The 27,243-nt window shown below is 38.8% G+C and overlaps 2 protein-coding genes across 2 annotated transcripts in view; one reads left to right on the forward strand and one right to left on the reverse strand.

Moving 5' to 3' along the window:
• The window catches only part of syn2 (synapsin II), a 90,335-nt gene that overhangs the window by 11,009 nt on the left and 52,083 nt on the right, over positions 1–27,243 (reverse strand). Inside the window, exons 6-7 of the mRNA XM_023954875.1 lie at positions 2,766–2,828; positions 1,663–1,805 (exon numbers count right to left, since the gene is read on the reverse strand). Of these exons, the coding sequence (XP_023810643.1) occupies positions 1,663–1,805; positions 2,766–2,828 (206 nt within the window). The remainder of the gene's footprint in view (positions 1–1,662; positions 1,806–2,765; positions 2,829–27,243) is intronic.
• timp4 (TIMP metallopeptidase inhibitor 4) lies at positions 3,507–27,036 on the forward strand. Its single transcript, XM_004068652.4, has 5 exons — positions 3,507–4,000; positions 10,991–11,088; positions 13,228–13,342; positions 13,657–13,781; positions 25,531–27,036. The coding sequence occupies exons 1-5, from the start codon at positions 3,862–3,864 to the stop codon at positions 25,726–25,728; spliced, it is 675 nt and encodes a 224-aa protein (XP_004068700.1). The 5' UTR covers positions 3,507–3,861; the 3' UTR covers positions 25,729–27,036.

Raw genomic sequence — 27,243 nt, forward strand, 5'->3', positions numbered from 1 at the left:
GTGGGAAAAATGAGAAAAGTTGTAGTCTTTACGTTAAATTTTCACAGATGTATCATGAATGAACCATGTTAAACTATGGAAGAAGTACGAATAAACTACACAAAGAACACGTAAATGAACAAAGAACATGAACCGTGCACTGTTTATATGCAATTCCTTAGTAAGTTGTGCGTCAGTTACATAATTTTAGCGTGAGATATGCGTATGTGTACGCAATATAAAAGTTATAGTGGTACATGGGAGAAAAGTCCATTAGACACACGTGGACATACGTAAAAAAGTCATGGAAAACATGTCGCAAAACTCACGCACAATTGCATAAGACTTATTTATACCATGGTCCGGGTGAATACTCGATTCTGATTGGCTGCTGGGTTTGCATTAAAGTGATATACCACAGTGATAATTGCACGCCTAAAGAAGAAGTTCCGGTCACCTAGCTTAAATGTTCTATATCACTGCGCTGGCCTCTTTAAAACAAACTTTAGCTTTATCATCTGGACAAAACCAAGTGATAAGAAGAGAGCTTTCTCTCTGAATTGATGCTTTATTTAACCCATCGTGACGATCAACATAGATATCGCTTTCCTTTGCTGCTGCAGTCGATATCGGAGGTCAGAGCGCGCACCAAACAAATAGTCGTTTTTTTGTGAAAAAAGCTATCCAAACCGAAAAAATAACAAGAATAAAGTACTAAAAACTGGTTGAATTTATTTGTTTTTATAAGTGACCATGGTATAAGCGGGTTAATGGCCTTAAAAGTATTCCTTATCAGCTCCGCTTCGCGTCCGACGCTTCAGGCTTCCCCGTTGTGCGTTAATTTCTGGTAAAGCACACTTCGTTGGCCATTAACCCTTACGTAATAACTGCGTATAAACTACGTGAAATACGCGTAAACTGCGTAATTTGCCGAATTCATGTGAAGATGCATCGGCTGAAACCCTCATCTTCTTAAATTTGAATGACGAACGCAAAAAAAACATTTATGAATGACGTAAATCATGCATCACGAAAGACCAAAATTTCACACGTTGAAAATGTATGTAGTGGCTGTGTGAAACTTACCAGTATTTTTAGCAGACTCGTAATGCATCCGATTTAAGACGGAAGTTTGTGACTAATTTAGCCTAATGATAAATTTGTATTCGAACGTCTCTTTGTGAAGTGTTGCAACCAAAGCTGCACATGTGAATGTAAAAAGTAGCATGCACTGTTGTATGGTAAAAATAACATTTGGAGCAAAACACAACAAGCTCTCACAGCTAAAAACACACTTCATAAAAATCTTGACCCTCTAACAACTATTGTAGTCTATATTACTAAGTGTCCCACTGTGACCTGCTTTGCTCTTTTCCCAGTCAAGGATTTCCTCACACCAGGAGCTCTAAAGAATTTCTTTAAACATCTGAAAGAAATTATAATTTTTGGAGATGTTGGAAAAGTGGAGAGTTGCTGAAAAGGAGCATTTTTAAAAAATAGTGATTGTTGGTTTTACCCTTTGGTTCACATTTCTTGAAAATACTGTATAAATCAACTGTGGAATCCCATACCTTAAAAAGACAAATTACCGTATGTTGGACCCCCTTTCTCTTACAATTAATAGAATTCCTTTGATCAACAAAATGCAAAAACGTTGTTTTTAAAACAATAAAACATACTTACATATAAGCTTTGTAATCAGCACCGATTTTCTGGACTCGGATGTCATACTTGGCATCTATGAATGGCTCTGTGGTACAGTAAGTCTGAGTGATGGCCACCACACTTGCAATGTCCTGAAAGTCACTAATATTATCCACCTTGACCTACAGCAAAACAACATAAAATAGAAAATGGTTTATGTATAAATGACTAAGGTAACGTTCATTCATTGTTTTTCATTGTTTAGTTTGATCTATTTACCTGTAAGAGCAAAGATTTAATTTCTTAAGCTTAATTTTCTTTGCTGTGGTACAAATCCTTTAAACACTGTGGAAAAATCTCCATGGTCAGCAGACCAGCTTCAGAACTTTTATTTTAAGCATATCAACATTCAAAAAGACTGATGACATGCAACTGATTTAATATCACTATTAGCCAGCAAATTTGTAAATTTGGATGAACCCAGGCTTAACTATTAAGGATATGTATTACCGTAGTTTTTTCAACGTGTTTTTGCCCGTGTCCTTCCTTTTTTCTTTTTTCCTCTCTAAAATGGCCTCTCTGGGACAATTTCAAGTCCATCCATTACACCATTACACATACAATAACAATTTCAGAGCCATCTTGGAGAAAGATGCGCAATGGATCAATTTAGAAAGTCTTCAGTGCAATTTCAGGCAGAAAATATCGTAACACCCTCCAATCAATATCAGCACAACAAAAGAGTGAGCGAAAAAAAAATAAGTCAGAGGAGAATGAAAGATAGAAAAAAACAACAGAATAACTTCATATTATGGATACAATATCTGCCATATGTTTTATATGTGAATAGGGGAAGGAATTTCACAGTGACGTGGTTTTACATGTTTAATAAAGTTCTTTTATAGTAAAAGAAACCCACATCTGTGCACAAATAAAAAATAGATTTCCAATGGCAGCTTGCTAAATGATGAAGATGTCATTGAGTGGCCCAAAAAAATAGCGGCAATTTGTCCCTTTACATAAGAATCATTTTGCTCTTTCATTAGTTTGGACTTTGCTATGGAAGACACCCTTCTGTATCTCACAATTTGAGCAATGAATAGGCAAGGTTTAAAAAAAAAAAAAAGGAAACATTAGATCACCTTTCCCATTCCAGAGTGTGCATGTCCAATTTTCACCACGACTGGAAAACCCGGTGTAGTAATCTGTGGAAAAAAAATAAAAAGGTTAAAATGTCTCCAATTAGCTTCACAAGATGAGAACAGCTGTTGTAACAACATAAGGAACCACATCAGCTATGAGAATGAGCCAGAATTTTTCATTAAATGATAAAACTATGTCCAAGATTTTTTCTGATTTTTTTTTCAGTTTTTGAAGACGACAAAAAAAAGTGTTAAAATTGTTAAAAAATGTTTTGTTGCAAAAACTTACTTTGAGATCCATACTTTAAATTTTAAATATAAATCTTTAATTGCAGCTTGTTCAATTTTCACCATATTTCTTGCAATAACAGGCAAAGTACAGCTTTTGCGGTAAAAAGAAAAATACTTCTTTGCATTTGCATTTTAAGCTAAAGACACAGAATAACTGGGTTTTATAACAGGAAAATTAACCCCCTGATCACTAAAATAAAAATAAAAAACGTTAGCTAATTATTTGAATAATTTAGAAATCTGTTGTTAACAATCAGATTTTGAGCTTGAAGCTTAAACTTAACTAAAGTCTTAAATCTCAACCAGTGAAAAAAAATTCTGGGGGGAGAAGAGATAGTAGGGCTTCAAAAACAGAAAAAGAAGCAGAGGCAAAGACGAGTTTTTCTGCATTCGGGAAGGCTGCCCCTAAATTGTTGAGCACATAAGAGGCTCCCTGTGTGCGACCCTCTCAGCATTCAAGACCAGAGTGTGAGGAGATCCAACTATTGTGAGTCTCCTTGGGTGTTTTCCATGGAGAAGGGGAGAGGGAAAGAGGAGAAAAGAGAGTGGAGCAGAAGCAGCAGCAGCCTTCAACTCAATTTATTTGCTGCAACTTGAATTTAGAGCTGCAATTTAAACTTATGAAAACATCTCTATCCACAGCTGCCTCTAAGCTCAGCGGAGCTCACCCCAAAAATTTGACCCCGCTGTTCTATTTGCCACGCTCCCCCTTTGTTGACTGTCGGGCTGAATTCCTTCCAGGGAAACTTAACAGCATCAGAGCGTTCATCAAGTGGTGGAGCAGTCAGAGGTAGCCAGAGCCGTCATGGCCGTGTCCCAGGAGCAGAGTGTGTGTTTGGGGCTGTGGATGGTCCTTTTGCTTGGTGCGGGCATGGAGGAAGCTGTAGAGGGATGCAGCTGCCACCCATCACACCCACAGCAGCTCTTCTGCAGCGCTGAGATTGGTGAGTAACTGACCACATTCACGTAACAATAGCCAGAGGGATCGTTTCTTTGGTTGAAAATGGAATTTGTGTCACATCGTTCGTAAAGGAATTATTTCACTGACCAATTTTCTAAGATTTTATAAGGCAAAAACAGTGACAATCAACATAAAAGGTGATTGAACTGCCAAAAAAGAAGCATTTAATTGTTGTTTTGCTTACATGCAGATGTTGTTGCTTATGAGGGGCCGGACGTTTTTATCGCTGTGAAAATGTCACAATGTTAAAAAATTGTTGAACTAGTTGCTACCTTTCTTTGTGCATAACACCAGCCCCTAACAACACAGTCATCCCTAAATCAACACGGCCTAGTTTCTGTCTGTTTGTCAGATAGCATGCTCGTCTCCCAGACCCATGGCCCCCACTATACAGCTCTCTCTTGTCTAAGGGCTGGCCAAAACCAACACTCTGCTTTGACTTTGAGTGCTTGGCTCCAAAGTGTGGAAAGCTGGAGTATGTGCTCTTGTCAAAGGTTACAAGCCAGCAGGGGAATGGGAGGAAAGAAAAAAAAAGGGGGGGCAAAGGAGGGATCACTTTCTTTGAAGTCTTGCGTTTCTAATTGGTTCCTATCCCCCGTCGGGTTGTGGGGGTCAGATTTGTCAAAGTTGCTCAAAAATGAGTCTAAAAACGAAGTCGGAGCAAAACTTCATCTGGGTTACTGAACTTCATGACAGCTTTTTGAAGCAATACTTTTAAAACAGCTTAATTCAAAGGAAGTGGGATGTTTGTGACCAAAATGGAACTCTAGGGTAATTACTGAGATTTCCACAAATGTAATTAACATTTACCACTAAATAATCAAGAAAACCAGATCTGCCCTTGAACAACTTAATTTCCTGAAAATTTTAATCTGATATTACAAGATCTGTAAAGATCTGTAAACTAGATCACTTTGGTCTCACAAAACAGATGATGGCCTTGACACCATTCTGCTTTATCAACATTTTATCATCAACGTGTTGTCAGTGCTTGTCTAGTTAGTCAACACAAAGACATTTTGCAAACAGGATAAAGATGTGACAGCCCTCAGCAGAGACCGGGATTGTGTTAGTGGTCAAATCTATATTGTAACTTGAGGAACTTAGAAGGTATAGAATAATGACTGTGCTTGGAATATTTTAGTAAAAGCTGGGAAGAAAATGTTTAATTGAACACTAGTTAGATTGTAACTTACAAACCTTAAAAACTTAATACCTCAAATTTATCCGAAAATTTTTTGAAAATGTGAGCCATGATATAGGGGACTACAGAAGAAAAATAGCCTTGGGCTAATTCTGGAGCATTGCAGCCATGCTTTTAATGTGTACTGTCCTTGTTAAAGAAATGAATGAATAAATAAATAAACAAATAAATAATTAAATAAAAATGCAGGACAGCTGTTTAACATAGTCAGCAGTAAGTCAGATTTGTTTCTAGTCAGAATTGAACTTCACCAATTTTGTTCATGCCTTTCATTAACAGATTTTCTCTGAGCTGCCAAAAGTCTGAAGGGTTTTTGCTTTGGGAGACTTTGAATCCAGTCTCCGTTATTTCCAGATGAAAGGATCATTTTGGCTTCATCCAGCCAAGATCTTTGATTCTCTAAGGAGGGGTTTGCAGCTGGGTGTAAAGTAAATGGGATAATAATCAGCTCCTCCTAATCTGAAGCCATGGTTTTTATCCAGAAAAAGAGGGAACCCCCCCTTCTCCAGGTTGGGGGTGAGTCGCATCTCCAGGTGGAGGGACCTAACTATTTGGGGGTTTCGTTTACAAGTAAAGAAAGGATGGAGACTGAGATTCATTGATGAATTGTTGAAGGTCGGCAGTAATGCCTACTTTGCGAAGTGAGAGTTGATTCAGGGGACAAAGTTCTGAGTTTACTGGTCCATCTCTGTTCCTTTGCTTTCAGCTGTGGCCAAAAGCCACAAGCGTGGCAGCGGACATGGACCCTTATGCCTGGTGAATATTTCTTAGCAATCGGCCATCGCATCAATCGCATTATGTCCCTACTGCCAACCGAGCTACCCAGCCGGTTGGTAAGGTGATGGTGACAGTGGTGTCAGTGGTAATTGGAGCAATCGGGGCAGTAACCCCCAAGCTGGAGGAGTGGCTACAAAAGGTCCCTGGAAAGACCTCAGACCCCTGAGTCTAGAAAGTATATATATATATATATATATATATATATATATATATATATATATATATATATATATATATATATATATATATATATATATATATATTTTTTTTTTTTTTTTTTTTTTATTGAATGTAGACAACGTTAAATATTTGCATTACAAAGTGAATATGCAGTGAAAATGTTTTTTTTTTATTGTGCAACTGAGTCAGAATTAAATAATGTCTTACTCCTCTTGTATTTAGAATGCATTCAAATGCTGATGATGATGTCATCAGCTTGTGTAACATTTTGCAGCGATTGGGGTGATTCCCTTCCGATGCCCTTGCCACCTGAGCAACTACAAATCACCATGAAGTGTAAACCGGGTCTTATAGATACAGCTGAAGCTCAGCCATCTAAAAGGAACTACAAACAGAACTACTATGCCTTTACACTTAGACGAGCCAGTTAGGGTAGTTTAGAGATTTGGCGAGAATGCCATCAGACATGTTCCTAGTGAAGCAATACGGGTGTGTCCAACCAGGAGAAAGTGCTCCAGCCGACCATGAATAGAACTGCTGACCTGGGAATGCCAGGCATCCTCCCAGAAGAGCTGTAGGAGGTGGCCAAGGAGATCTGGGCTTATTGCTGAGACTGCTGCTTCCGCAACCCAAAGCCCAAACGCAGACGTTTATGAATTAATGTCTGAATCAGCTACAGCTTGTCTAGCAATTACTGTTGATGTGTGCAGTCGTTGTGTGTCAGATGAAAGCACGAAATGTTTGAGCACACCTTCACTTCACCTTACAAACCAACAGATGTATTTGTTCAACATATGAATATATGAGAACTCCATTATGAAAGTAATGTGCTTAAAACAAATATATTCTATTACAGAACATGTGTGAAAACAAACTAATAGATACATATTCTCTGTTTTAATGGAAAAATAAACAACAGCAACTCTGCTGTTTGCAGATTTATTTCCACCAGGACAATATTTAATTACTGTGACAATAATAAGTGATGGTCCACACTGGAATTTATGCAAAAATGTTCTGACCATGCAGGAAGAAGCTATAATATAATCATTTGTAGATTCAGATGGTATTATCAGATAATAGTACATGTACCGGTATGCTGGAATAGTTTTAAAGACATCAAAATCCCAAAATGAGCATCGTTTATAGAGTCACCTTAATACCGTAGGGTTTGGTGTGACCTACTTTCTCCTTTTCTGATTAGAGATTTCAGTGTCCCCCAACTGTTTAGGCAAATTACTTGTTTTTTTTCTCTCTTGTAAATGTATGAGTTGCAAACCTAGCTCACCTAATCTATTTGGTTTTACTACGAGTTTGATTTACTACTAAAGTGTTATTACACCAGGAAAGACTCGCTGACATAAATAACTGCTTCCACAATGATGGTCGGGCCGAGCAGAACAGCAGCACAGCCTCAAAACGAGAAAAACTGTTTGACAAATACGTTTACAAAAAGGAAATATGTATAGTTACCGTATATGTAAAACTAATTAAGATGACAGTAAAACCAATTTTGAAACACTTTTTGTTTTTACACCAAAATCTGGAGTTCTACAAATACAATAATTCAGTTTTTAGGCTTTAAATCGTGTTAGAAGACGATACATATTTAATGCCTAAGTCCTTCTGAAATTAGTTTACTTCAGAGAATGAAAAATTTGTAACTTTATTTTAAAACCCTTTCTTCTAAAGATGAGCTGCATCTTTTATAGGTTTATTAGATGTATGGGAATGTTGATTTACTGAGCGTTGCTTCACTCTTCAGCTTTGCACCCAGGAACAAATTAAACCCAGCAAATCTTTCTTTGTCTTTGGTTAGTTTGCATGATAAACAAAAAATAATAGTCTTTGTTCCTTAGGAAAAATCTTCATAGTGTGCCATGAAGCTTTTTCTTGTTATTAAAACAGAAAAGGTATGAGCAGAAGAATGCTGCAGACATGCAGAACCTGGAAGTGTCTCTTTTCACCTTAATCTTGGACAGCAAGGTGTCATATTCACCAAAAAGTTTTTTCTTTTTCTTTTGCTGGACCACAGTCTTTGTTGTTTCAAAGCTGAGGTGCTGGTGGCCTTAAGTTGACCTGTCGGTGCTGTTAGAGCCCAGAAGCTCTGTGAAGTTACTGTGCATCTGGATAATATATTGGTTTCTGCACACTCTGGACAATTCCCTGGCCGTGTCTTTGTGCATTTTTAGTTGTGTATATGTGTGTGAGTGTGTATTTCCCGGGCTGAAGCCATTCCATGGCAGCACAGCCTACTCCATCTCTCTCTTTCTTTCCCTCTCCCTCTCAGCTTCATTTACATGTCTATAGGCTCAGTCTGATGGTCTGCATACTAACAATATCGATGTGAAAGCGCACTAACAGTCCAGCTTTGTGAGCATGACAAGGGTTGCCAATTCATCTGGGAATGAGAAGTTACTTCATCAGTTCTCATGGTACAAGTTTGCAATATTTCTCCTCGCTGATGTAGCTCTGGAGCCATGGAGGAGGCACTCTCACGCTGCCGGCGTGGCTGCAATCAATTCAGGGCAAAACACAGCAACGGTGACTTAAGCTGCTGATCTAATCTGCCGGAGATAATTCATGCAATTTCAAGATGGAGGAGAGTTGGGATTAACATAAACATTCAAATATGCAGCACTCAATCATTCACTCAGCTATTATATCTGCCTCGCCTCCCGAATTTAACGGCAACAGTTTAAGTTTTATTGCTGAATAGCTCAGTGCTGTTCATCTCACTCTGATCTGTGTTATCCCTTGTTTTTAACTGTTAGCAAGTGGCATATAGCCATTATTCAAGATTTACCCAGCTGTTCCCTCTGGCATAAAGAAGACAGAGCAGCTGCTTTAGAAAAACAAATGCTGCAGTTTGGTATGGCAGTGTGGGAGGAGCTTGTTCTGTGGCGCCATCATGGCGAACGCACCTTGCTTTAGACATTTTTAGAAACAGGTGTTTACTTCCTAAACCCAAATTTAGCTATTTACATCAAATTCAACAAGCTGTTTCTCAGTATGTTGGCCTTTGTTCCATATAATTTTTTTGGCCAACAGTTTTCAAAGAATAGGATTACATAAAAAAATATTGACAGATAAATAGTGGTAGTAATCTATAAAGGTTTGCTGGCGAAGCTTCTCATTTATCCAGGTGACATTGTCTTGAGGTTGAGTCATGGTGTCTGGACCATTTTCCCAAACACATGTAAAGTTATTGAAAGGCCAGAAAGAAAATTGGGATCTTTAGGTTAGCTGTGAACAAGTTTTAACTCAAAAGAACAACATTCCAAAACATTTATGAAGAGGTTCTAAGGAAAACAAAGAATTAAAATCAGCCTAATCCAAGAGAAAACACATTTGATTTTACTTTTAATCTTTTTTTCTTTAAGGACAGAGACGTGGTAGTTTTTGTATGTATGCTGTGCTTTAGTCAACTCTCTTGGTTCTTATATCAAAGTCACAGTAAAACCTTTAGCTCCCTGACATTTCTTGCAAAAGACACATCCATTTACCACCGTCTTGCTCCGCAGAGCCACAAGGTCTAGCTTCATCGCTTCAAACAAGTTCAATAATGTTCATGAGCCTTTCTTTTGACAAACAAACAGAAAGTCTCAGTTTCCCCTAAGCTGATTTCACAGAACAGACTGAGCCCCTCCTCCTCTTACAGCACACAAAACACTGCTGTACTTCTGGGCTGTTCCAAAAGAAAAAGCAAGGGGGCAGTTTGCTATCAGCTGTGCGACCTTTATTCATGGATGCTGTTGTTTTTCTTTTGTCATTCAAAGTTTTACAAAATCGGCTTTTCCAGCCTCCTGCTCTCAGCTTCCACTATGAGCTTCATTCTTGTTCAACTGTACTGCGTAGTTCTGAGAAACACGAGCGAGTTTATGTCCCTGCAGGAGAACCCTTTACAGCCGCATGAATGAACAAACGTCACCTTCCAGGAGTATAGAATTACTTATCCTTCCATTTAATGATGCTTTAATATTACATGGCTAAACCTAAATTGATCAATAAGCTGTAAAAATGTGAAACATAATGTGTACAGAGGAACTATGGGTAAAACAAAAAAAAAACGAAAGTATTGTAAAGCAAATAAAAATAAATATGAAAGACCTAATTAACTCAAGCTCTTGTATTTTTGGTTTTTTATTGTTAGTTCTGTTATTAGTGCTAAAGTTTTTTTATTTGTTTTGATCCAGATTTCTGAGCATTGTTTGCTTTTTTTTTAATATTTTCCACCCTTCAGCTGTCTCTGCAGTAATGATACTAAATAACAAACTGATTCATTTGCTCAAAAAACATTAGAAACAGGACAAGTCTATCATTTGCACAGCAAGATAACGACATCTTATTCTGCAGTAGTTTGTGCCAACAAAATGCCCTGTTGCAGCTTCACTTGGCAAAGCAGAGGCTGCATGTTGTGGTCTGGCTGCATTAAAACAAAAAATGCCCATGCATGCTGTGCATGTGACATTGGTTAGGAGTGAGCAAGCAGACAGCTAATTGTTATTCCATGTGGGTTTTGAATTTCCTCCCAAGAGAAGAGGGGTACATCCTGTATCACCACTGAGAGGCTGCGACACTAGGGAGGAAGAGGAGTGACGATTAAAGAGATAGAGGAGGGAAATGGGGGGGGGGACACATGTCTCCCTTTATACATGCATCTGTCAGTCTATCCATCCATCCAAAAATACATAAATCTGGGTGCTTAAATTGCCTTTGCCCAGTGACTGGGCTCCTTTTATCTTGCCTCTTGCATTCAGGAGCCAATTCAATTTATCCTAACCCTTCTTTTTGTCTGCTTTCCACAAACAGTGATAAGGGCAAAGATCTCCGGTGAGAAGATTGTGTCACCTAGCAACAGCTCCTCACCTTACATGAAGATGATCCAGTACGAGATCAAAATGATCAAGGTGGGTCTTGTGGACGACATCAATAGACGCTTTTGTTTCACACAGCTTCAATAAAACTGTCAACACTTGTAAAAGCCACTGAGCTGCGCTGCAGGCCTACCTTCTGATATGCTTATCCTTGAGCTTTTTTTTTTTTGCTACATCTCAATTTCTTAAAATGAAAACAAACAACAGCCACGTTGTGGCTGCAGCACGTCAGACCCAAACTCAAAGAAACCAAAGCATGACAGAGACTGCAGCTGACTGTGAGAAGAAAAAATGTTGCACAAGGTGTTTCCCCTCCAAACCATGAAGTCGAAAATGAGCTTTTTGTTAATAATGGGTGTTTTTAATGACTACGTAAGGTTCTATACAATTCAATGCTGGGTTTTAATCTATTTCTATCAGCTGACAGAAAATTTTAATCTAAACTGGGATTGCATCTTTTTGTTCTTCCTTGTGTTGAGCTTTGCAGCTTCAACAGCAATGATTTCGAAAGCTAAAGCGGACGGAAGCACCTTTAGCTTCTTGACATTTTTTGGAGAGAAAAAAGGTAAACGCGTTTCTATACTTTCATTTTTTTAAGCCAAAAACAGCTCAAAATGACTCAAATTTCCCAAAACGTTTGTGTACATCCCTGACCTCCCAACCCGCGCTTCACATTGAAGATCTGTTCCACTATTTAAGACACCAAGTGTTTTCCTTCTTCCTAACCTCTGGTTGATCTAAGTAAACCTTATAATCAGTGGGATCATGTAAAATAGCTGTTTCTACATTCATTTGATGAAGTAAAAAACTCTTTTGTGGTGCTTTTTAAAAAAGTGTCTCATTATTGATAAGTTGATTGTTGGAGAAAAGGTTTCACCATAATCGATCCCATCTGTTGGCCAAATCCCTCAGATATAAATCATACTTTTATATTTATCATCACCTTCAATCTAAATCTTAACCCGCTGTCCCTCCATTGTTTTGTTTTATAAATATTTGACAGAGTTGTTAGGGTAAAACTGCTGTTTTCTTTTAACGACTGGATTTCCTTTAATCCGTTGCTTTGAGCTGTAATCTTTAGTGAAGTGAATCTCATCTGTGTTGTCAGCTATCAAATCCCTTTAATAGTAGCAGACGTCCTGTTGGTTGATTCATCGCTTACTTCTCTAGACTCTTTTTGACTTTTCCCATCAGATGTGTCACTTTGTGGGTTTTTGTTTTTATACTATAGACTTTTGAATTCATTATCTCGTCCTTCATTCAGTTCTACCCATTGACTGTATATGAGATCTGGACTTAGTGACCCTTTCCCCCTGTTGGTCCAAATAAGAAGTTATTGAATCCAAGAAGCCAATATCCCATAGACTTCCTTTGAGAAAACAGTTATGACTCAGTCATTCTGTTTGTCAGAATAACCATTCTTACTCTACCTTTTTGTTGTTGCTTATTCTCATTTTAACAATTTCAGTTCTGATTGTCAAGAGTGTTTACCATTGAAATGTTGACCGAGACCGACTTGAAACAAAGACTGTTTCCTGATGATGTCTAGCTCCAACATGGCACCATCCGTATTGGGATAAAATGGCGACTGAATTGATTTCATTTGGTTGGAGCCGGAAGCGAATCCTTTTCAATGACTGACTCTTTGACTATGACTGACACATTTCAAACGTTTCTGAACCCTTTCTGCGTCAGGATGATGAGCCATTTAGGTTGGGCTGTTCTTACTACAAAAAAAAAAGTCTTTGGTAACATTTAGAATCCAGCTTTTCAAAGAAGCACATTTCAACATTTTTGATAAATCTGGCCTTTTATCTGTCAGCATTTAATAAGGAGTCTTTCCTGTTTGCTTATTGAATTTTAAATAAACTGCTCACAATGACTCAAAACAATGACTCTCACTAAAACGTCAATGTGGTGACATAACATCCACCCTTGACCTTCAAACCTGCGTCTCATAAAACAAACATCACATTAGTCAACAGCACGCAAATCGCATTTTCAACTTGATGGATTTTGATTTGTGCACTCATTTGAACAGCCATAAAATGCAGTAAAAATGTGTTTTTGTCATCAGACCAACCTTTACTTCTGCTGCATGTACCGCTCTAAAGGTTATGTTCTCTCTGCGTAGCTTCATGCTTTTCTCTTCCTGTACATCTCTGTGTCCAGATGTTTAAAGGTTTTGACAGGGCCAAGGATATCCAGTATGTGTACACACCTGTCTTCTCCTCACTGTGTGGAGTCAAGCTGGACTCCAACAACAAAGCAGGGTATCTGCTCTCAGGTACAGCTTTCTGAAGGTTTCGCTCAACAGGCACATCAAGTCTAGGGATATGCTTTTAACTGTAATAAAGGTTTTATTCTTTTTCAAAGTTAAAGTTTCTTTGGGTGGATTGCTTACCTTTTATAATGACAATTAGTAAAAGAGCCAATCAACTGAAATTCAGAACGAAACACCTTAATCTCACTACAGATATAAATTTAAACTCTTTACAGATTGTGACAAACCACAAAAATGAAGAATGGGATAAATAAATGTTTTTAGACATTTTTAGTATTAATTGTTAAAACTAGTTCCTTTTTACTGTCTGTCTTCAGGGAGTATGTGGAATGATGGCCGGGTTTCTATTGGCCAGTGTGACCTGGTGGAATCATGGGACAACTTGTCCCTTTCGCAAAAGAAGAACCTTAACTACAGATACCAGCTGGGCTGCGAATGCCGAGTGAGTAGCCAACTTGGGTCCACGTTCACATATTTATCTTTCTCACACTTCTGAGCTTTGAGTCGAGAACAGTTATAAAAGCTGCTTCCATGAAACAAATCTAACATTTTCCTTTTTACATATGAAATCTTTTAGAGGTCTTTCCCAATGGCCTATTTGTTTCTCTCCAGATGTGTTTCCTTACATTGTCCACTTTAAGTGAAGTTTAAAACTTTATTAAAATAATTAAACCCTGATCTCCGTGAAAACTTATTTCTTGGTTCACTTGCAAGTGAACCCTGGTGAGTTTCAACCGCCATGTAAAGGTGAGAAGAGGAGTAAAGTAAAGACAGGTACTGAATTAAAGACCCACTCTGATGAAAATTGTGTTTTTGGTGCTTTTAACATGCTCATGTGGTATTTTTCTGACATCCATAAAGAAAGTTACGTTTTAAAATGCGTTTCTCAGTATCTCTATATTTGAATCCTTGTGAATCAGGAGCAGGGGAAAAAATGCAGTTGAAAAGAGCTTATTTGTTATGTTGAAAATACAACTGGCAGGTCACAGGCTCCCTCTATTCTGATGCTTATAGACAAATAGATCCGTGTATGTCTTTGTTTTCCTCGTCTAAGCTGCTGTCTGGATCAAAACTGTACGACTGGATAGCTGCAATATTGCTTCTCATTATTGTTGCACCGCTAATGTTAGGTTGAGGGTGCGAGGGTCTGAAAGCTAGTGGGAGAGACTGTAAATGGATAGCTCTCAGTAATTGGGATTTGGAGGTGGGGCTGCTCCACACTAACAGTCCTACAACTTAGAGACACTTTTCTGATGAACTCCTGCCACTCTGCAGAAACTATGGCCTTGAAAACAACACAGATCTTCTGATTTTGACTAAAAAGCGCATGATCATAATTGAACGCTTTTACACTGGATCAAAAGATGAGCAGACTGGGTTTTTAAATGCTTTACATTCCAATAAAAACAACCAATTAAATATTTTGTTGTTCCATGTGGTAAAGGAGGAGATAAAAGTGTTTCTTAATACACATATTGTGGGCTATTTGTTTTGTTTTTCTGGTCAGGGCTTTTCTGTATTTTTGTGTGGCGATTGTGCGGTTCGGGCGACTTTTGATGGTGCAATATGAAAACAAAACCAAATAGAAGCGTTAAACTGATTTGCTTTTTAAATCCATTCATTTGAATCAAGTCCCTTTGAGTAAAATCAACTTGTTACAACATTTATAACTAGTTGAAGATTGACAAGATAATCCCCCAGATATTGATAACTGTTTTTTTATGGCCCGCAGCACTCACAGAGTGCAAGGACCATATTGTAACTGGTACGAGGGTCGAACACTCAAAAGGTCCAAAACGTCAAAAAAACGCGACGAAACGCCAAAAAATGGGGTCAAAAGTCGCCCAAAGCACAAAACAACACGACAATTGTGTAACGCAACAAAAATACACACACACACGCACAACACCAACGCAAAAACGTAAAAATTGTAGTCGCAAAAATGACGACAAAAGCACAAAAAAGCCCTCAAAAGACGGGTTTAAAGCCAAAAAGACATGCCCAGCCTATAGTAAAAGACAGGCCGCATTGAAATACATAGGCCACCTGACTGCAAAAACTTCTATATTGTTTCTGCTTTGTTTCATTATTATTATGGCCCGCAGCACTCACAGAGTGCAAGGACCATATTGTAACTGGTACGAGGGTCGAACACTCAAAAAGGTCCAAAACGTCAAAAAAACGCGTCAAAACGCCAAAAAATGGGGTCAAAAGTCGCCCAAAGCACACAACGACATGACAATTGTGTAACGCAGCAAAAATACACACACACACGCACAACACCAACGCAAAAACGTAAAAATTGTAGTCGCAAAAATGACGACAAAAGCCCAAAAAAGCCCAAAAAAGCCCTCAAAAGACAGGTTTAAAGCCAAAAAGACATGCCTAGCCTATAGTAAAAGACAGGCCTCATTGAAATACATAGGCCACCTGACTGCAAAAACTTCTATATTGTTTCTGCTTTGTTTCATTATTATTATTATGGCCCGCAGCAGTCATAGACTGCAAGGACCATATTGTAACTGGTACGAGGGTCGAACACTCAAAAAGTCCAAAACGTCAAAAAAACGCGTCAAAACGCCAAAAAATGGGGTCAAAAGTCGCCCAAAGCACAAAACGACACGACAATTGTGTAACGCAACAAAAATATACACACACACGCACAACACACCCGCACAAACGTCAAAATTGTAGTCGCAAAAATGACGACAAAAACACAAAAAAGCCCCAAAAAGCCCTCAAAAGACAGGTTTAAAGCCAAAAAGACATGCCCAGCCTATAGTAAAAGACAGGCCGCATTGAAATACATAGGCCACCTGACTGCAAAAACTTCTATATTGTTTCTGCTTTGTTTCATTATTATTATTTTTTTTATTACGTTTCTTCTTTCTTACGGATCCGTTGAGCTCAAATTTGACCCCCGCCACATACCCGAAAACTCACCAAAATTGGCACACATCTGGGATAAATTGAAAATGAATTTTCGACAAAGAGAACGTCACCCCCCCGAAGTCGATGACATCACAGCGAGCGTTCCCGTAAAAAAAATGAATGGGCCGAAAATCGCTTATGGGGCCAAAAAAAAATATTTCGGAATACAGTTACGAAACCAAAACACGCGTGTTGGAGATATCCCCAAGAAGTTTTGAAATCATTATGGGATGGCCACACGACCTACGGCTTGGCAGCCATTTTGTGGCGAACTCTGAGAAATGGCGATTTTTGTGTTTTTTGACAATATGGTAAAACAACACTTTTGTTCAAGCGATTTTCACGAAATCGGACACACATGCCACTAGCAGGATTCTACAATAACCAAAGAAGTTTCGTTGACCTTTGACCTTGGCAAGGGGCGGCCATCTTGAATTTTCATAAAAAAGCACTTTTAGTAACGGATACAAACGAAAACTCGTCCTAGGGATTTTTTCCGAGCTTTTTGAAACTTCTCGGGCATCAATGGCAAGCTACTGTGGACAAAATGTTGGAATTAGAAGTTGTAGAATTTGAAACGCGTGCGCGTGGCGAATTCGGAACCGTCGCCATTTAAGCTAGCACGCACATATTTTATCGGAATGTCGTGAAAATGAAATATACGATTCCCTGGCCCACACTGAACAAAACGATGTCAGATACGACAAAATCGATAAAGGAATGTGGCCGTGGTAAACAAAAAACCGTCGCAAAAAAAAGTGCTGACTCGGCAAAAAAAAAAATTTTCGGATTTTATTTTTAGGAATCGGCTAACGAAACCCAGATAACTTTGTCGGGTATATCCAAAGAAAGTTTTGAAATCATTACGTGATGGCGACACGACCTACGGTTTGGCGGCCATTTTGTGCCAAAATCTGCCATTTTGAGTTTTTCGCGTTTTTACACAATATGGAAAAATGAACTTTTTTTCGAGCGATTTTCACGAAATTTGACTCGCATGTCCCTAGCGTAAGTCTACAATCACCTTTGGAGTTTCGTCGACCCTTGACCTCGGGAAAAGGCGGCCATCTTGAATTTTCTATAAAAAACACATTAACCACCAGATTCAAACGTAAACTTGTCGTTGGAATTTTCTTCGATCGTCTCAAAACTTTTTGGGCATCAATGGCAAGCTACTGTGTAAAAAATGTTGGAATTAGAAGTTGTAGATTTTGAACGGCGTGCGCGTGGCAAGCTAGCAAAGTGGCGCACTGTTATAACTCCCATGCATTTCAATACAATACAGTGAAAATTGAATGCATGCATTAATGCCTGAAACTGAATACATTGAAAAACACTGGATATGGACATATAAGGAATGTGGGCGTGGTTAGCATAAAACCACTGTTGCTAAGGACGACAAAAAGTTTACTTTTACCGATTTGTCCGAAACTGACGTCAATCTGTTCGTCCTCCCGAGGGGACCAAAACATAAAATGGTTGCTATGGAGATAAAATCAACAGAAAAGCCGCCATTTTGGAAAAAGTGGGCTTTTTAGCAACTTATGACATATAACTCTCACCAATGGAGGAATGTGTTTTTCTGAGTCAGTTGATGATGCTGATCGCTATGCTAGCAATTTTAGCCACATTAGCATAGCTAGCATAGTTAGCATAATTAGCATTTCAGGTATTGTGTTTTTTTGAGTCAGTTGATGATGCTGATCGCTATGCTAGCACTTTTAGCTATGTTAGCATAGCTAGCATAGTTAGCATAATTAGCATTTTAGGTAATGTGTTTTTCTGGGTCAGTTGAAGATGCTGATTGCTATGCTAGCACTTTTAGCCACATTAGCATAGTTAGCATAGTTAGCATAATTAGCATTTTAGGTAATGTGTTTTTCTGAGTCAGTTGATGATGCTGATCGCTATGCTAGCACTTTTAGCCACATTAGCATAGCTAGCATAGTTAGCATAATTAGCATTTTAGGAAATGTGTTTTTTTGAGTCAGTTGATGATGGTCATCGCAATGCTAGCTCATTTAGGCACATTAGCATAGCTAGCATAGTTAGCATAATTAGCATTTGAGGAAATGTGTTTTTCTGAGAGAGTTGATTATGCTGATCGCTATGCTAGGACTTTTAGTCACATTAGCATAGTTAGCATAGTTAGCATTATGAGCAAATCCAGCCTTGATTAGCTTTTAATTTGTGGGCGGTGAGGGCGGAGAGGGCCGCGGTAGTGCGTAGAGTTGGGCGTGGAAGGCGGGTTGCGTCTGCGGGCCATACAACGCCGCTTGCGGCTTTAATTTTTCTTCTACTTTCTTTCTTCCACTTTGAGCTCAAATTTGACCCCCGCCACATACCCGAAAACTCACCAAAATTGGCACACACCTGGGATAAATTGAAAATGAATTTTCGGCAAAGAGAACGTCACCCCCCCCACGACGATGACATCACGGCTAGCGTTCCCGTAAAAAAAATGAATGGGCCGAAAATCGCTTATGGGGCCAAAAAAAAATATTTTGAAATACAGTTACGAAACCAAAACACGCGTGTTTGAAATATCCCAAAGAAGTTATGAAATCATTATGGGATGGCCACACGACTTTCGGCTTGGCGGCCATTTTGTGGCGAACTCAGAGAAATGGCGATTTTCGTGTTTTTTGACATTATGGGAAAACGACACTTTTGTTCAAGCGATTTTCACAAAATTGCACACACATGCCAAGACCATGATTCTACAACTACTGAAGAAGTTTTGTTGACCTTTGACCTTGACAAGGGGCGGCCATCTTGAATTTTCAAAAAAAAGCACCTTTAGTAACGGATACAAACGAAAACTCGTCCTAGGGATTTTTATCGATCTTTTTGAAACTTCTCGGGCATCAATGGCAAGCTACTGTGGACAAAATGTTGGAATTAGAAGTTGTAGAATTTGAAACGCGTGCGCGTGGCGAATTCGCAACCGTCGACCTTTTTTAGCTAGCTCGCACATATTTTATCGGAATAGCCTGACACTGAAATATGCGATACCCTGGCCCACACTGAACAAAACGATGTCACATACGACAAAATCGATAAAGGTATTTGGCCGTGGTAAGCAAAAAACGATCGCAAAAAAAAGTGCTGACTCGGCAAAAAAAACTTTTTTCGAATTTTATTTTTGAGAATCGGCTAACGAAACCCAGCTAACTTTGTCGGGTAAATCCAAAGAAAGTTTTGAAATCATTACGTGATGGCGACACGACCTACGGTTTGGCGGCCATTTTGTGCCAAAATCTGCCATTTTGAGTTTTTCGCGTTTTTATACAATATGGAAAAATGAACTTTTTTTCGAGCGATTTTCACGAAATTTGACTCGCATGTCCCTAGCGTAAGTCTACAATCACCTTTGGAGTTTCGTCGACCTTTGACCTCGGGAAAAGGCGGCCATCTTGAATTTTCTATAAAAAACACCTTTACCACCAGATTCAAACGTAAACTTGTCGTTGGAATTTTCATCGATTGTCTCGAAACTTTTTGGGCATCAATGGCAAGCTACTGTGGAAAAAATGTTGGAAGTAGAAGTTGTAGATTTTGAGCGGCGTGTGCGTGGCAAGCTAGCAAAGTGGCGCACTGTTATAACTCCCATGCATTTCAATACAATACAGTGAAAATTGAATGCATGCATTCATGCCTGAAACAGAATACATTGAAAAAGACTGGACATGGACACATAAGGAATGTGGGCGTGGTTAGCATAAAACCACTGTTGCTAAGGACGACAAAAAGTTTACTTTTACCGATTTATCCGAAATTGACGTCAATCTGTTCGTCTTCTGAAGTGGACCAAAACATAAAATGGTTGCTATGGAGATAAAATAAACAGAAAAGCCGCCATTTTGGAAAATGTCGTTTTTTTATCAACTTATGACATATAGCTTTCACCAATGGAGGAATATGTTTTTCTGAGTCAGTAAATGATGCTTATCGCTATGCTAGCAATTTTAGCCACATTAGCATAGCTAGCATAGTTAGCATAATTAGCATTTTAGGTAATGTGTTTTTCTGAGTCAGTTGATGATGTTGATCGCTATGCTAGCACTTTTAGCCACATTAGCATAGCTAGCATAGTTAGCATAATTAGCATTTTAGGTAATGTGTTTTTCTGAGTCAGTTGATGATGCTGATCGCTATGCTAGCACTTTTAGCCACATTAGCATAGCTAGCATAGTTAGCATAATTAGCATTTTAGGTAATGTGTTTTTCTGAGTCAGTTGATGATGCTGATCGCTATGCTAGCACTTTTAGCCACATTAGCGTAGCTAGCATAGTTAGCATAATTAGCATTTTAGATAATGTGTTTTTCTGAGTCAGTTGATGATGCTGATCGCAATGCTAGCACTTTTAGCCACATTAGCATAGTTAGCATTGTTAGCATAATTAGCAAATCCAGCCTTGACTAGCTTTTAATTTGCGGGCTGTGAGGGCGGTGAGGTCAGCGGTGGTGCGTAGAGTTGGGCGTGGAGGCGGGTTGCGTCTGCGGGCCATACAACGCCGCTTGCGGCTTTAATTATTATTACGTTTCTTGTTTGTTACGGACGTTTTGAGCGAAAATTTGACCCCCGCCGCATACCGGAAAAGTCACCAAAATTGGCACACACCTAGGATAAATTAAAAATGAATTTTCGGCAAAGAGAACGTCACCCCCCCGAGGTCGATGACATCACGGCGAGCGTTCCCGTAAAAAAAATGAATGGGCCGAAAATTGCTTATGGGGCCAAAAAAAAATATTTTGAAATACAGTTACGAAACCAAAACATACGTGTTGGAGATATCCCAAAGAAGTTATGAAATCATTATGGGATGGCCACACGACCTACGGGTTGGCGGCCATTTTGTGGCGAACTCAGAGAAATGGCGATTTTCGTGTTTTTTCACAATATGGGAAAACGACACTTTTGTTTAAGCGATTTTCACGAAATTGCATACACATGCCACAAACACGATTCTACAATAACCAAAGAAGTTTTGTTGACCTTTGACCTTGGCAAGGGGCGGCCATCTTGAATTTTCAAAAAAAAGCACCTTTAGTAACGGATACAAACGAAAACTCGTCCTAGGGATTTTTATCGATCTTTTTGAAACTTCTCGGGCATCAATGGTAAGCTACTGTAGACAAAATGATGGAATTATAAGTTGTAGAATTTGAAACGCGTGCCCGTGGCGAATTCGCAACCGTCGCCATTTTAGCTAGCTCGCACATATTTTATCGGAATAGCCTGAAACTGAAATATGCGATACCCTGGCCCACACTGAACAAAACGATGTCACATACGACAAAATCCATAAAGGAATGTGGCCGTGGTAAACAAAAAACCATCGCAAAAAAAAGTGCTGACTCGGCAAAAAAAAAATTTTTCGGATTTTATTTTTAAGAATCGGCTAACGAAACTCAGATAACTTTGTCGGGTATATCCAAAGAAAGTTTTGAAATCATTACGTGATGGCGACACGACCTACGGTTTGGCGGCCATTTTGTGCCAAAATCTGCCATTTTGCGTTTTTCGCGTTTTTACACAATATGGAAAAATGAACTTTTTTTCGAGCGATTTTGACGAAATTTGACTCGCATGTCCCTAGCGTAAGTCTACAATCACCTTTGGAGTTTCGTCGACCTTTGACCTCGGGAAAAGGCGGCCATCTTGAATTTTCTATAAAAAACACCTTTACCACCAGATTCAAACGTAAACTTGTCGTTGGAATTTTCATCGATTGTCTCGAAACTTTTTGGGCATCAATGGCAAGCTACTGTGGAAAAAATGTTGGAATTAGAAGTTGTAGATTTTGAGCGGCGTGTGCGTGGCAAGCTAGCAAAGTGGCGCACTGTTATAACTCCCATGCATTTCAATACAATACAGTGAAAATTGAATGCATGCATTCATGCCTGAAACAGAATACATTGAAAAAGACTGGACATGGACATATAAGGAATGTGGGCGTGGTTAGCATAAAACCACTGTTGCTAAGGACGACAAAAAGTTTACTTTTACCGATTTCTCAGAAACTGACGTCAATCTGTTCGTCCTTCCGAGGGGACCAAAACATAAAATGGTTGCTATGGAGATAAAATCAACAGAAAAGCCGCCATTTTGGAAAAAGTGGGTTTTTTATCAACTCATGACATGTAGCTCTCACCAATGGAGGAATGTGTTTTTCTGAGTCAGTTGATGATGCTGATCGCTATGCTAGCAATTTTAGCCACATTAACATAGCTAGCATAGTTAGCATAATTAGCATTTTAGGAAATGTGTTTTTTTGAGTCAGTTGATGATGCTGATCGCTATGCTAGCACTTTTAGCTATGTTAGCATAGCAAGCATAGTTAGCATAATTAGCATTTTAGGTAATGTGTTTTTCTGAGTCAGTTGAAGATGCTGATTGCTATGCTAGCACTTTTAGCCACATTAGCATAGTTAGCATAGTTAGCATAATTAGCATTTTAGGTAATGGGTTTTTCTGAGTCAGTTGATGATGCTGATCGCTATGCTAGCACTTTTAGCTATGTTAGCATAGCTAGCATAGTTAGCATAATTAGCATTTTAGGTAATGTGTTTTTCTGAGTCAGTTGAAGATGCTGAATGCTATGCTAGCACTTTTAGCCACATTAGCATAGTTAGCATAGTTAGCATAATTAGCATTTTAGGTAATGGGTTTTTCTGAGTCAGTTGATGATGCTGATCGCTATGCTAGCACTTTTAGCTATGTTAGCATAGCTAGCATAGTTAGCATAATTAGCATTTTAGGTAATGTGTTTTTCTGAGTCAGTTGAAGATGCTGAATGCTATGCTAGCACTTTTAGCCACATTAGCATAGTTAGCATAGTTAGCATAATTAGCATTTTAGGTAATGTTTTTTTCTGAGTCAGTTGATGATGCTGATCGCTATGCTAGCACTTTTAGCCACATTAGCGTAGCTAGCATAGTTAGCATAATTAGCATTTTAGATAATGTGTTTTTCTGAGTCAGTTGATGATGCTGATCGCAATGCTAGCACTTTTAGCCACATTAGCATAGTTAGCATTGTTAGCATAATTAGCAAATCCAGCCTTGATTAGCTTTTAATTTGCGGGCTGTGAGGGCGGTGAGGTCAGCGGTGGTGCGTAAAGTAGGGCGTGGAGGCGGGTTGCGTCTGCGGGCCATACAACGCCGCTTGCGGCTTTAATTATTATTATTATTCCGCTTTCTATCTGCGCCTTTGAGCTCAAATTTGACCCCCGCCACATACCCGAAAACTCACCAAAATTGGCACACACCTAGGATAAATTGAAAATGAATTTTCGGCAAAGAAAACGTCAACCCCCCGAAGTCGATGACATCACGGCGAGCGTTCCCGTAAAAAAAATGAATGGGCCAAAAATCGCTTATGGGGCCAAAAAAAAAATATTTTGAAATACAGGTACGAAACCAAAACACGCGTGTTGGAAATATCCCAAAGAAGTTATGAAATCATTATGGGATGCCCACACGACCTACTGCTTGGCGGCCATTTTGTGGCGAACTCAGAGAAATGGCGATTTTCGTGTTTTTTCACAATATGGGAAAACGATACTTTTGTTTGAGCGATTTTCACGAAATTGCACATACATGCCACTAGCACGATTCTACAACTACCAAAGAAGTTTCGTTGACCTTTGACCTTGGGAAGAGGCGGCCATCTTGAATTTTCAAAAAAAAGCACCTTTAGTAAGGTATTCAAATGAAAACTCGTCCTAGGAATTTTCATCGATCTTTTTGAAACTTCTTGGGCATCAATGGCAATCAATTGTGGACAAAATGTTGGAATTAGAAGTTGTAGATTTTGAAACGCGTGCGCGTGGCGAATTCGCAACGGTCGCCATTTTAGCTAGCTCGCACATATTTTATCGGAATAGCCTGAAACGGAAATATGCGATACCCTGGCCCACACTGAACAAAACGATATCACATATGACAAAATCGATAAAGGAATGTGGCCGTGGTAAACAAAAAACGATCGCAAAAAAAAGTGCTGACTCGGCAAAAAAAAAAAAAAAAATCGGATTTTATTTTTAAGAATCGGCTAACGAAACCCAGATAACTTTGTCGGGTATATCCAAATAAAGTTTTGAAATCATTACGTGATGGCGACACGACCTACGGTTTGGCGGCCATTTTGTGCCAAAATCTGCCATTTTGAGTTTTTCGCGATTTTACACAATATGGAAAAATGAACTTTTTTTCGAGCGATTTTGACGAAATTTGACTTGCATGTCCCTAGCGTAAGTCTACAATCACCTTTGGAGTTTCGTCGACCTTTGCCCTCGGGAAAAGGCGGCCATCTTGAATTTTATATAAAAAACACCTTTACCACTGGATTCAAACTTAAACTTGTCGTTGAAATTTTCAGCAATCATCTCGAAACTTTTTAGGCATCAATGGCAAGCTACTGTGGAAAAAATGTTGGAATTAGAAGTTGTAGATTTTGAACGGCGTGCGCGTGGCATGCTAGCAAAATGGCGCACTGTTATAACTCCCATGCATTTCAATACAATACAGTGAAATTTGAATGCATGCATTCATACCTGAAACAGATTACATTGAAAAACACTGGATATGGACATATAAGGAATGTGGGCGTGGTTAGCATAAAACCACTGTTGCTAAGGACGACAAAAAGTTTACTTTTACCGATTTGTCCGAAACTGACGTCAATCTGTTCGTCTTCTAAAGGGGACCAAAACATAAAATGGTTGCTATGGAGATAAAATAAACAAAAAAGCCGCCATTTTGGAAAAAGTGGTTTTTTTTTATCAACTTATGGCATATAGCTCTCACCAATGGAGGAATGTGTTTTTCTGAATCAGTTGATGATGCTGATCGCTATGCTAGCACTTTTAGCTATGTTAGCATAACTAGCATAGTTAGCATAATTAGCATTTTAGGTAATGTGTTTTTCTGAGTCAGTTGATGATGCTGATCGCTATGCTAGCACTTTTAGCCACATTAGCATAGCTAGCATAGTTAGCATAATTAGCATTTTAGGTAATGTGTTTTTCTGAGTCAGTTGATGATGCTGATCGCTATGCTGGCACTTTTAGCCACATTAGCATAGCTAGCATAGTTAGCATAATTAGCAAATCCAGCCTTTACTAGCTTTTAATTTGTGGGCGGTGAGGGCGGTGAGGGCGGTGGTGCGTAGAGTTGGGCGTGGAAGGCGGGTTGCGTCTGCGGGCCATACAACGCCGCTTGCGGCTTTAATTTTTGTTTGTTTTTTTGGCAGATCAACACGTGTTACACGGTGCCATGTGCGTCTACAGGGGAGAACGAATGCTTGTGGACGGACTGGCTGCTGGATAACAGTCTAAACGGGGAACAGGCACGGCAGTACGCCTGCGTGCGCCGCTCGGACATGAGCTGCAGCTGGTACCGGGGCGGACCTCAACCAGATAAAGACTTCTTGGATATGACCGACCCCTGATCAACAATGCTCCTCGTCTGTATTCCTGCAAAAAATGCTTCAACAAATTGAAACAAAAATACTGACAAAAGAAAACTGCTTTGGCAAATTTTTGCAGTTTGGGTGCGCAATCCAGACAAAATGTCAATTGTAAAGAATTTGAAGAGCTTTTAGAGTTCAGGTGGTTGCTGCAAGAAGATGCTAGAAAATGAAAGAAATTCCTACATTTCTGTGTCTTTCATGTCACTTATTTGATGCCACAGCACGAGACCAGCAGCAGATCCCAGCCACACTGCAAATCATGTACATTCCTGAGGGTAAAAATGAATTCCTTTCCACAAAATAAAAGACCTTTCAATGGTTTATTTATAACATCAAAAAATGGGCTAACGTTAAAAATGTGTCCAAATATGTGAGAAAAGACAGGAGATTTGTTGTTTTCCCACAGTTTTTCAGCTGTGCGACTGTGCAGCATACTAAGTTTGTTGGAGATAATGATGCTGTTGTGTGATAGACAGCAACTGAGCCTCACTCAAACCTTTCAGTCTATTTGCTCAGATGAAATCAACACCCCGCTAAAGACGCTCTGACCCACTGGGACACTGGAAACCATGAACGAGACACATGATTCTCAGACTTTATTACAGTTTGATCTGTGAGAGAAAACTAAATGTAAATATTGTATTTTAGCTGGACTTAACACCTTAAAACTAACAAGATTTTATGTGTAGCATAGAATTTCTTGCGCTTTTATTCGCCTTGGTTCATCTCTGTATTTTTTATCTGTGCCAAAAATCTAATCCAGTTCTTTAACAACATAAAAGCCGAGTCTCCTCTACTTTTACCATAAAGGATTATTTTTATTTTTTTAACTTAAAAAAAAAACCTAAAGTAGATAACCCTTTGCAGTTAATTGGATTTTCAATGAGCTATTAAGCATTATTCAAAATGAAAATGAATTTATGAAAACACCTGAAGTCTAAAGTGACCCCTGTCTTGATTTTGGATTACTGCATTAAATGTATGCAGATTAAAATGCATTTTTTATTTTAATATTTTGCTTTTTGTTCCATAAAATTCAAGAAATTACCATTTAATTATCCATTTTATTTTTTTGACAATTTGAATGGAAATATTATTTAAACATAAATATGATATTGAAATAATAAGTAATTCCAGGATCTTAATGCATTATCATTGGTATACCCCTAAGTAGGAGGGGGTTAAAAGAATTTTATGTTTGTTTTCTATGAAAAGTATTGTTCGGCTTTGTATTTATGTTGTGTTTCTGTCTGAATAGTTTTCTATCTACATGTACCAAAAAAAAAACAAACTGATTATATATAAAATGTCTCAGTGGAAAGAAGTGTTGTCGTCTCTTTGTTTTCCCTTGAAGTAGTTATTTTCCAACACATCACCCATCTGCACATCACCCGTCCACACATCACCCATCCTTTATGTGGATGCCTCAGAGCTTCTGTAATGCTTGTGCCAGGGTTTAACTCCCATCCTGGACCTTATACATTCTGCTTGCCT

The sequence above is a fragment of the Oryzias latipes genome, chromosome 5 (assembly GCF_002234675.1).
Source record: "Oryzias latipes chromosome 5, ASM223467v1".
Lineage (NCBI taxonomy): Eukaryota > Metazoa > Chordata > Actinopteri > Beloniformes > Adrianichthyidae > Oryzias > Oryzias latipes.

Bases quoted from the DNA above. Each gene is read 5' to 3' on its own strand.
- timp4 (XM_004068652.4), top strand. From the start codon at position 3,862: ATGGCCGTGTCCCAGGAGCAGAGTGTGTGTTTGGGGCTGTGGATGGTC. The intron at 4,001-10,990 runs GTGAGTAACTGA...TTCCACAAACAG, and splicing joins CTTCTGCAGCGCTGAGATTG to TGATAAGGGCAAAGATCTCC. The intron at 13,782-25,530 runs GTGAGTAGCCAA...TTTTTTTGGCAG, and splicing joins AGCTGGGCTGCGAATGCCGA to ATCAACACGTGTTACACGGT.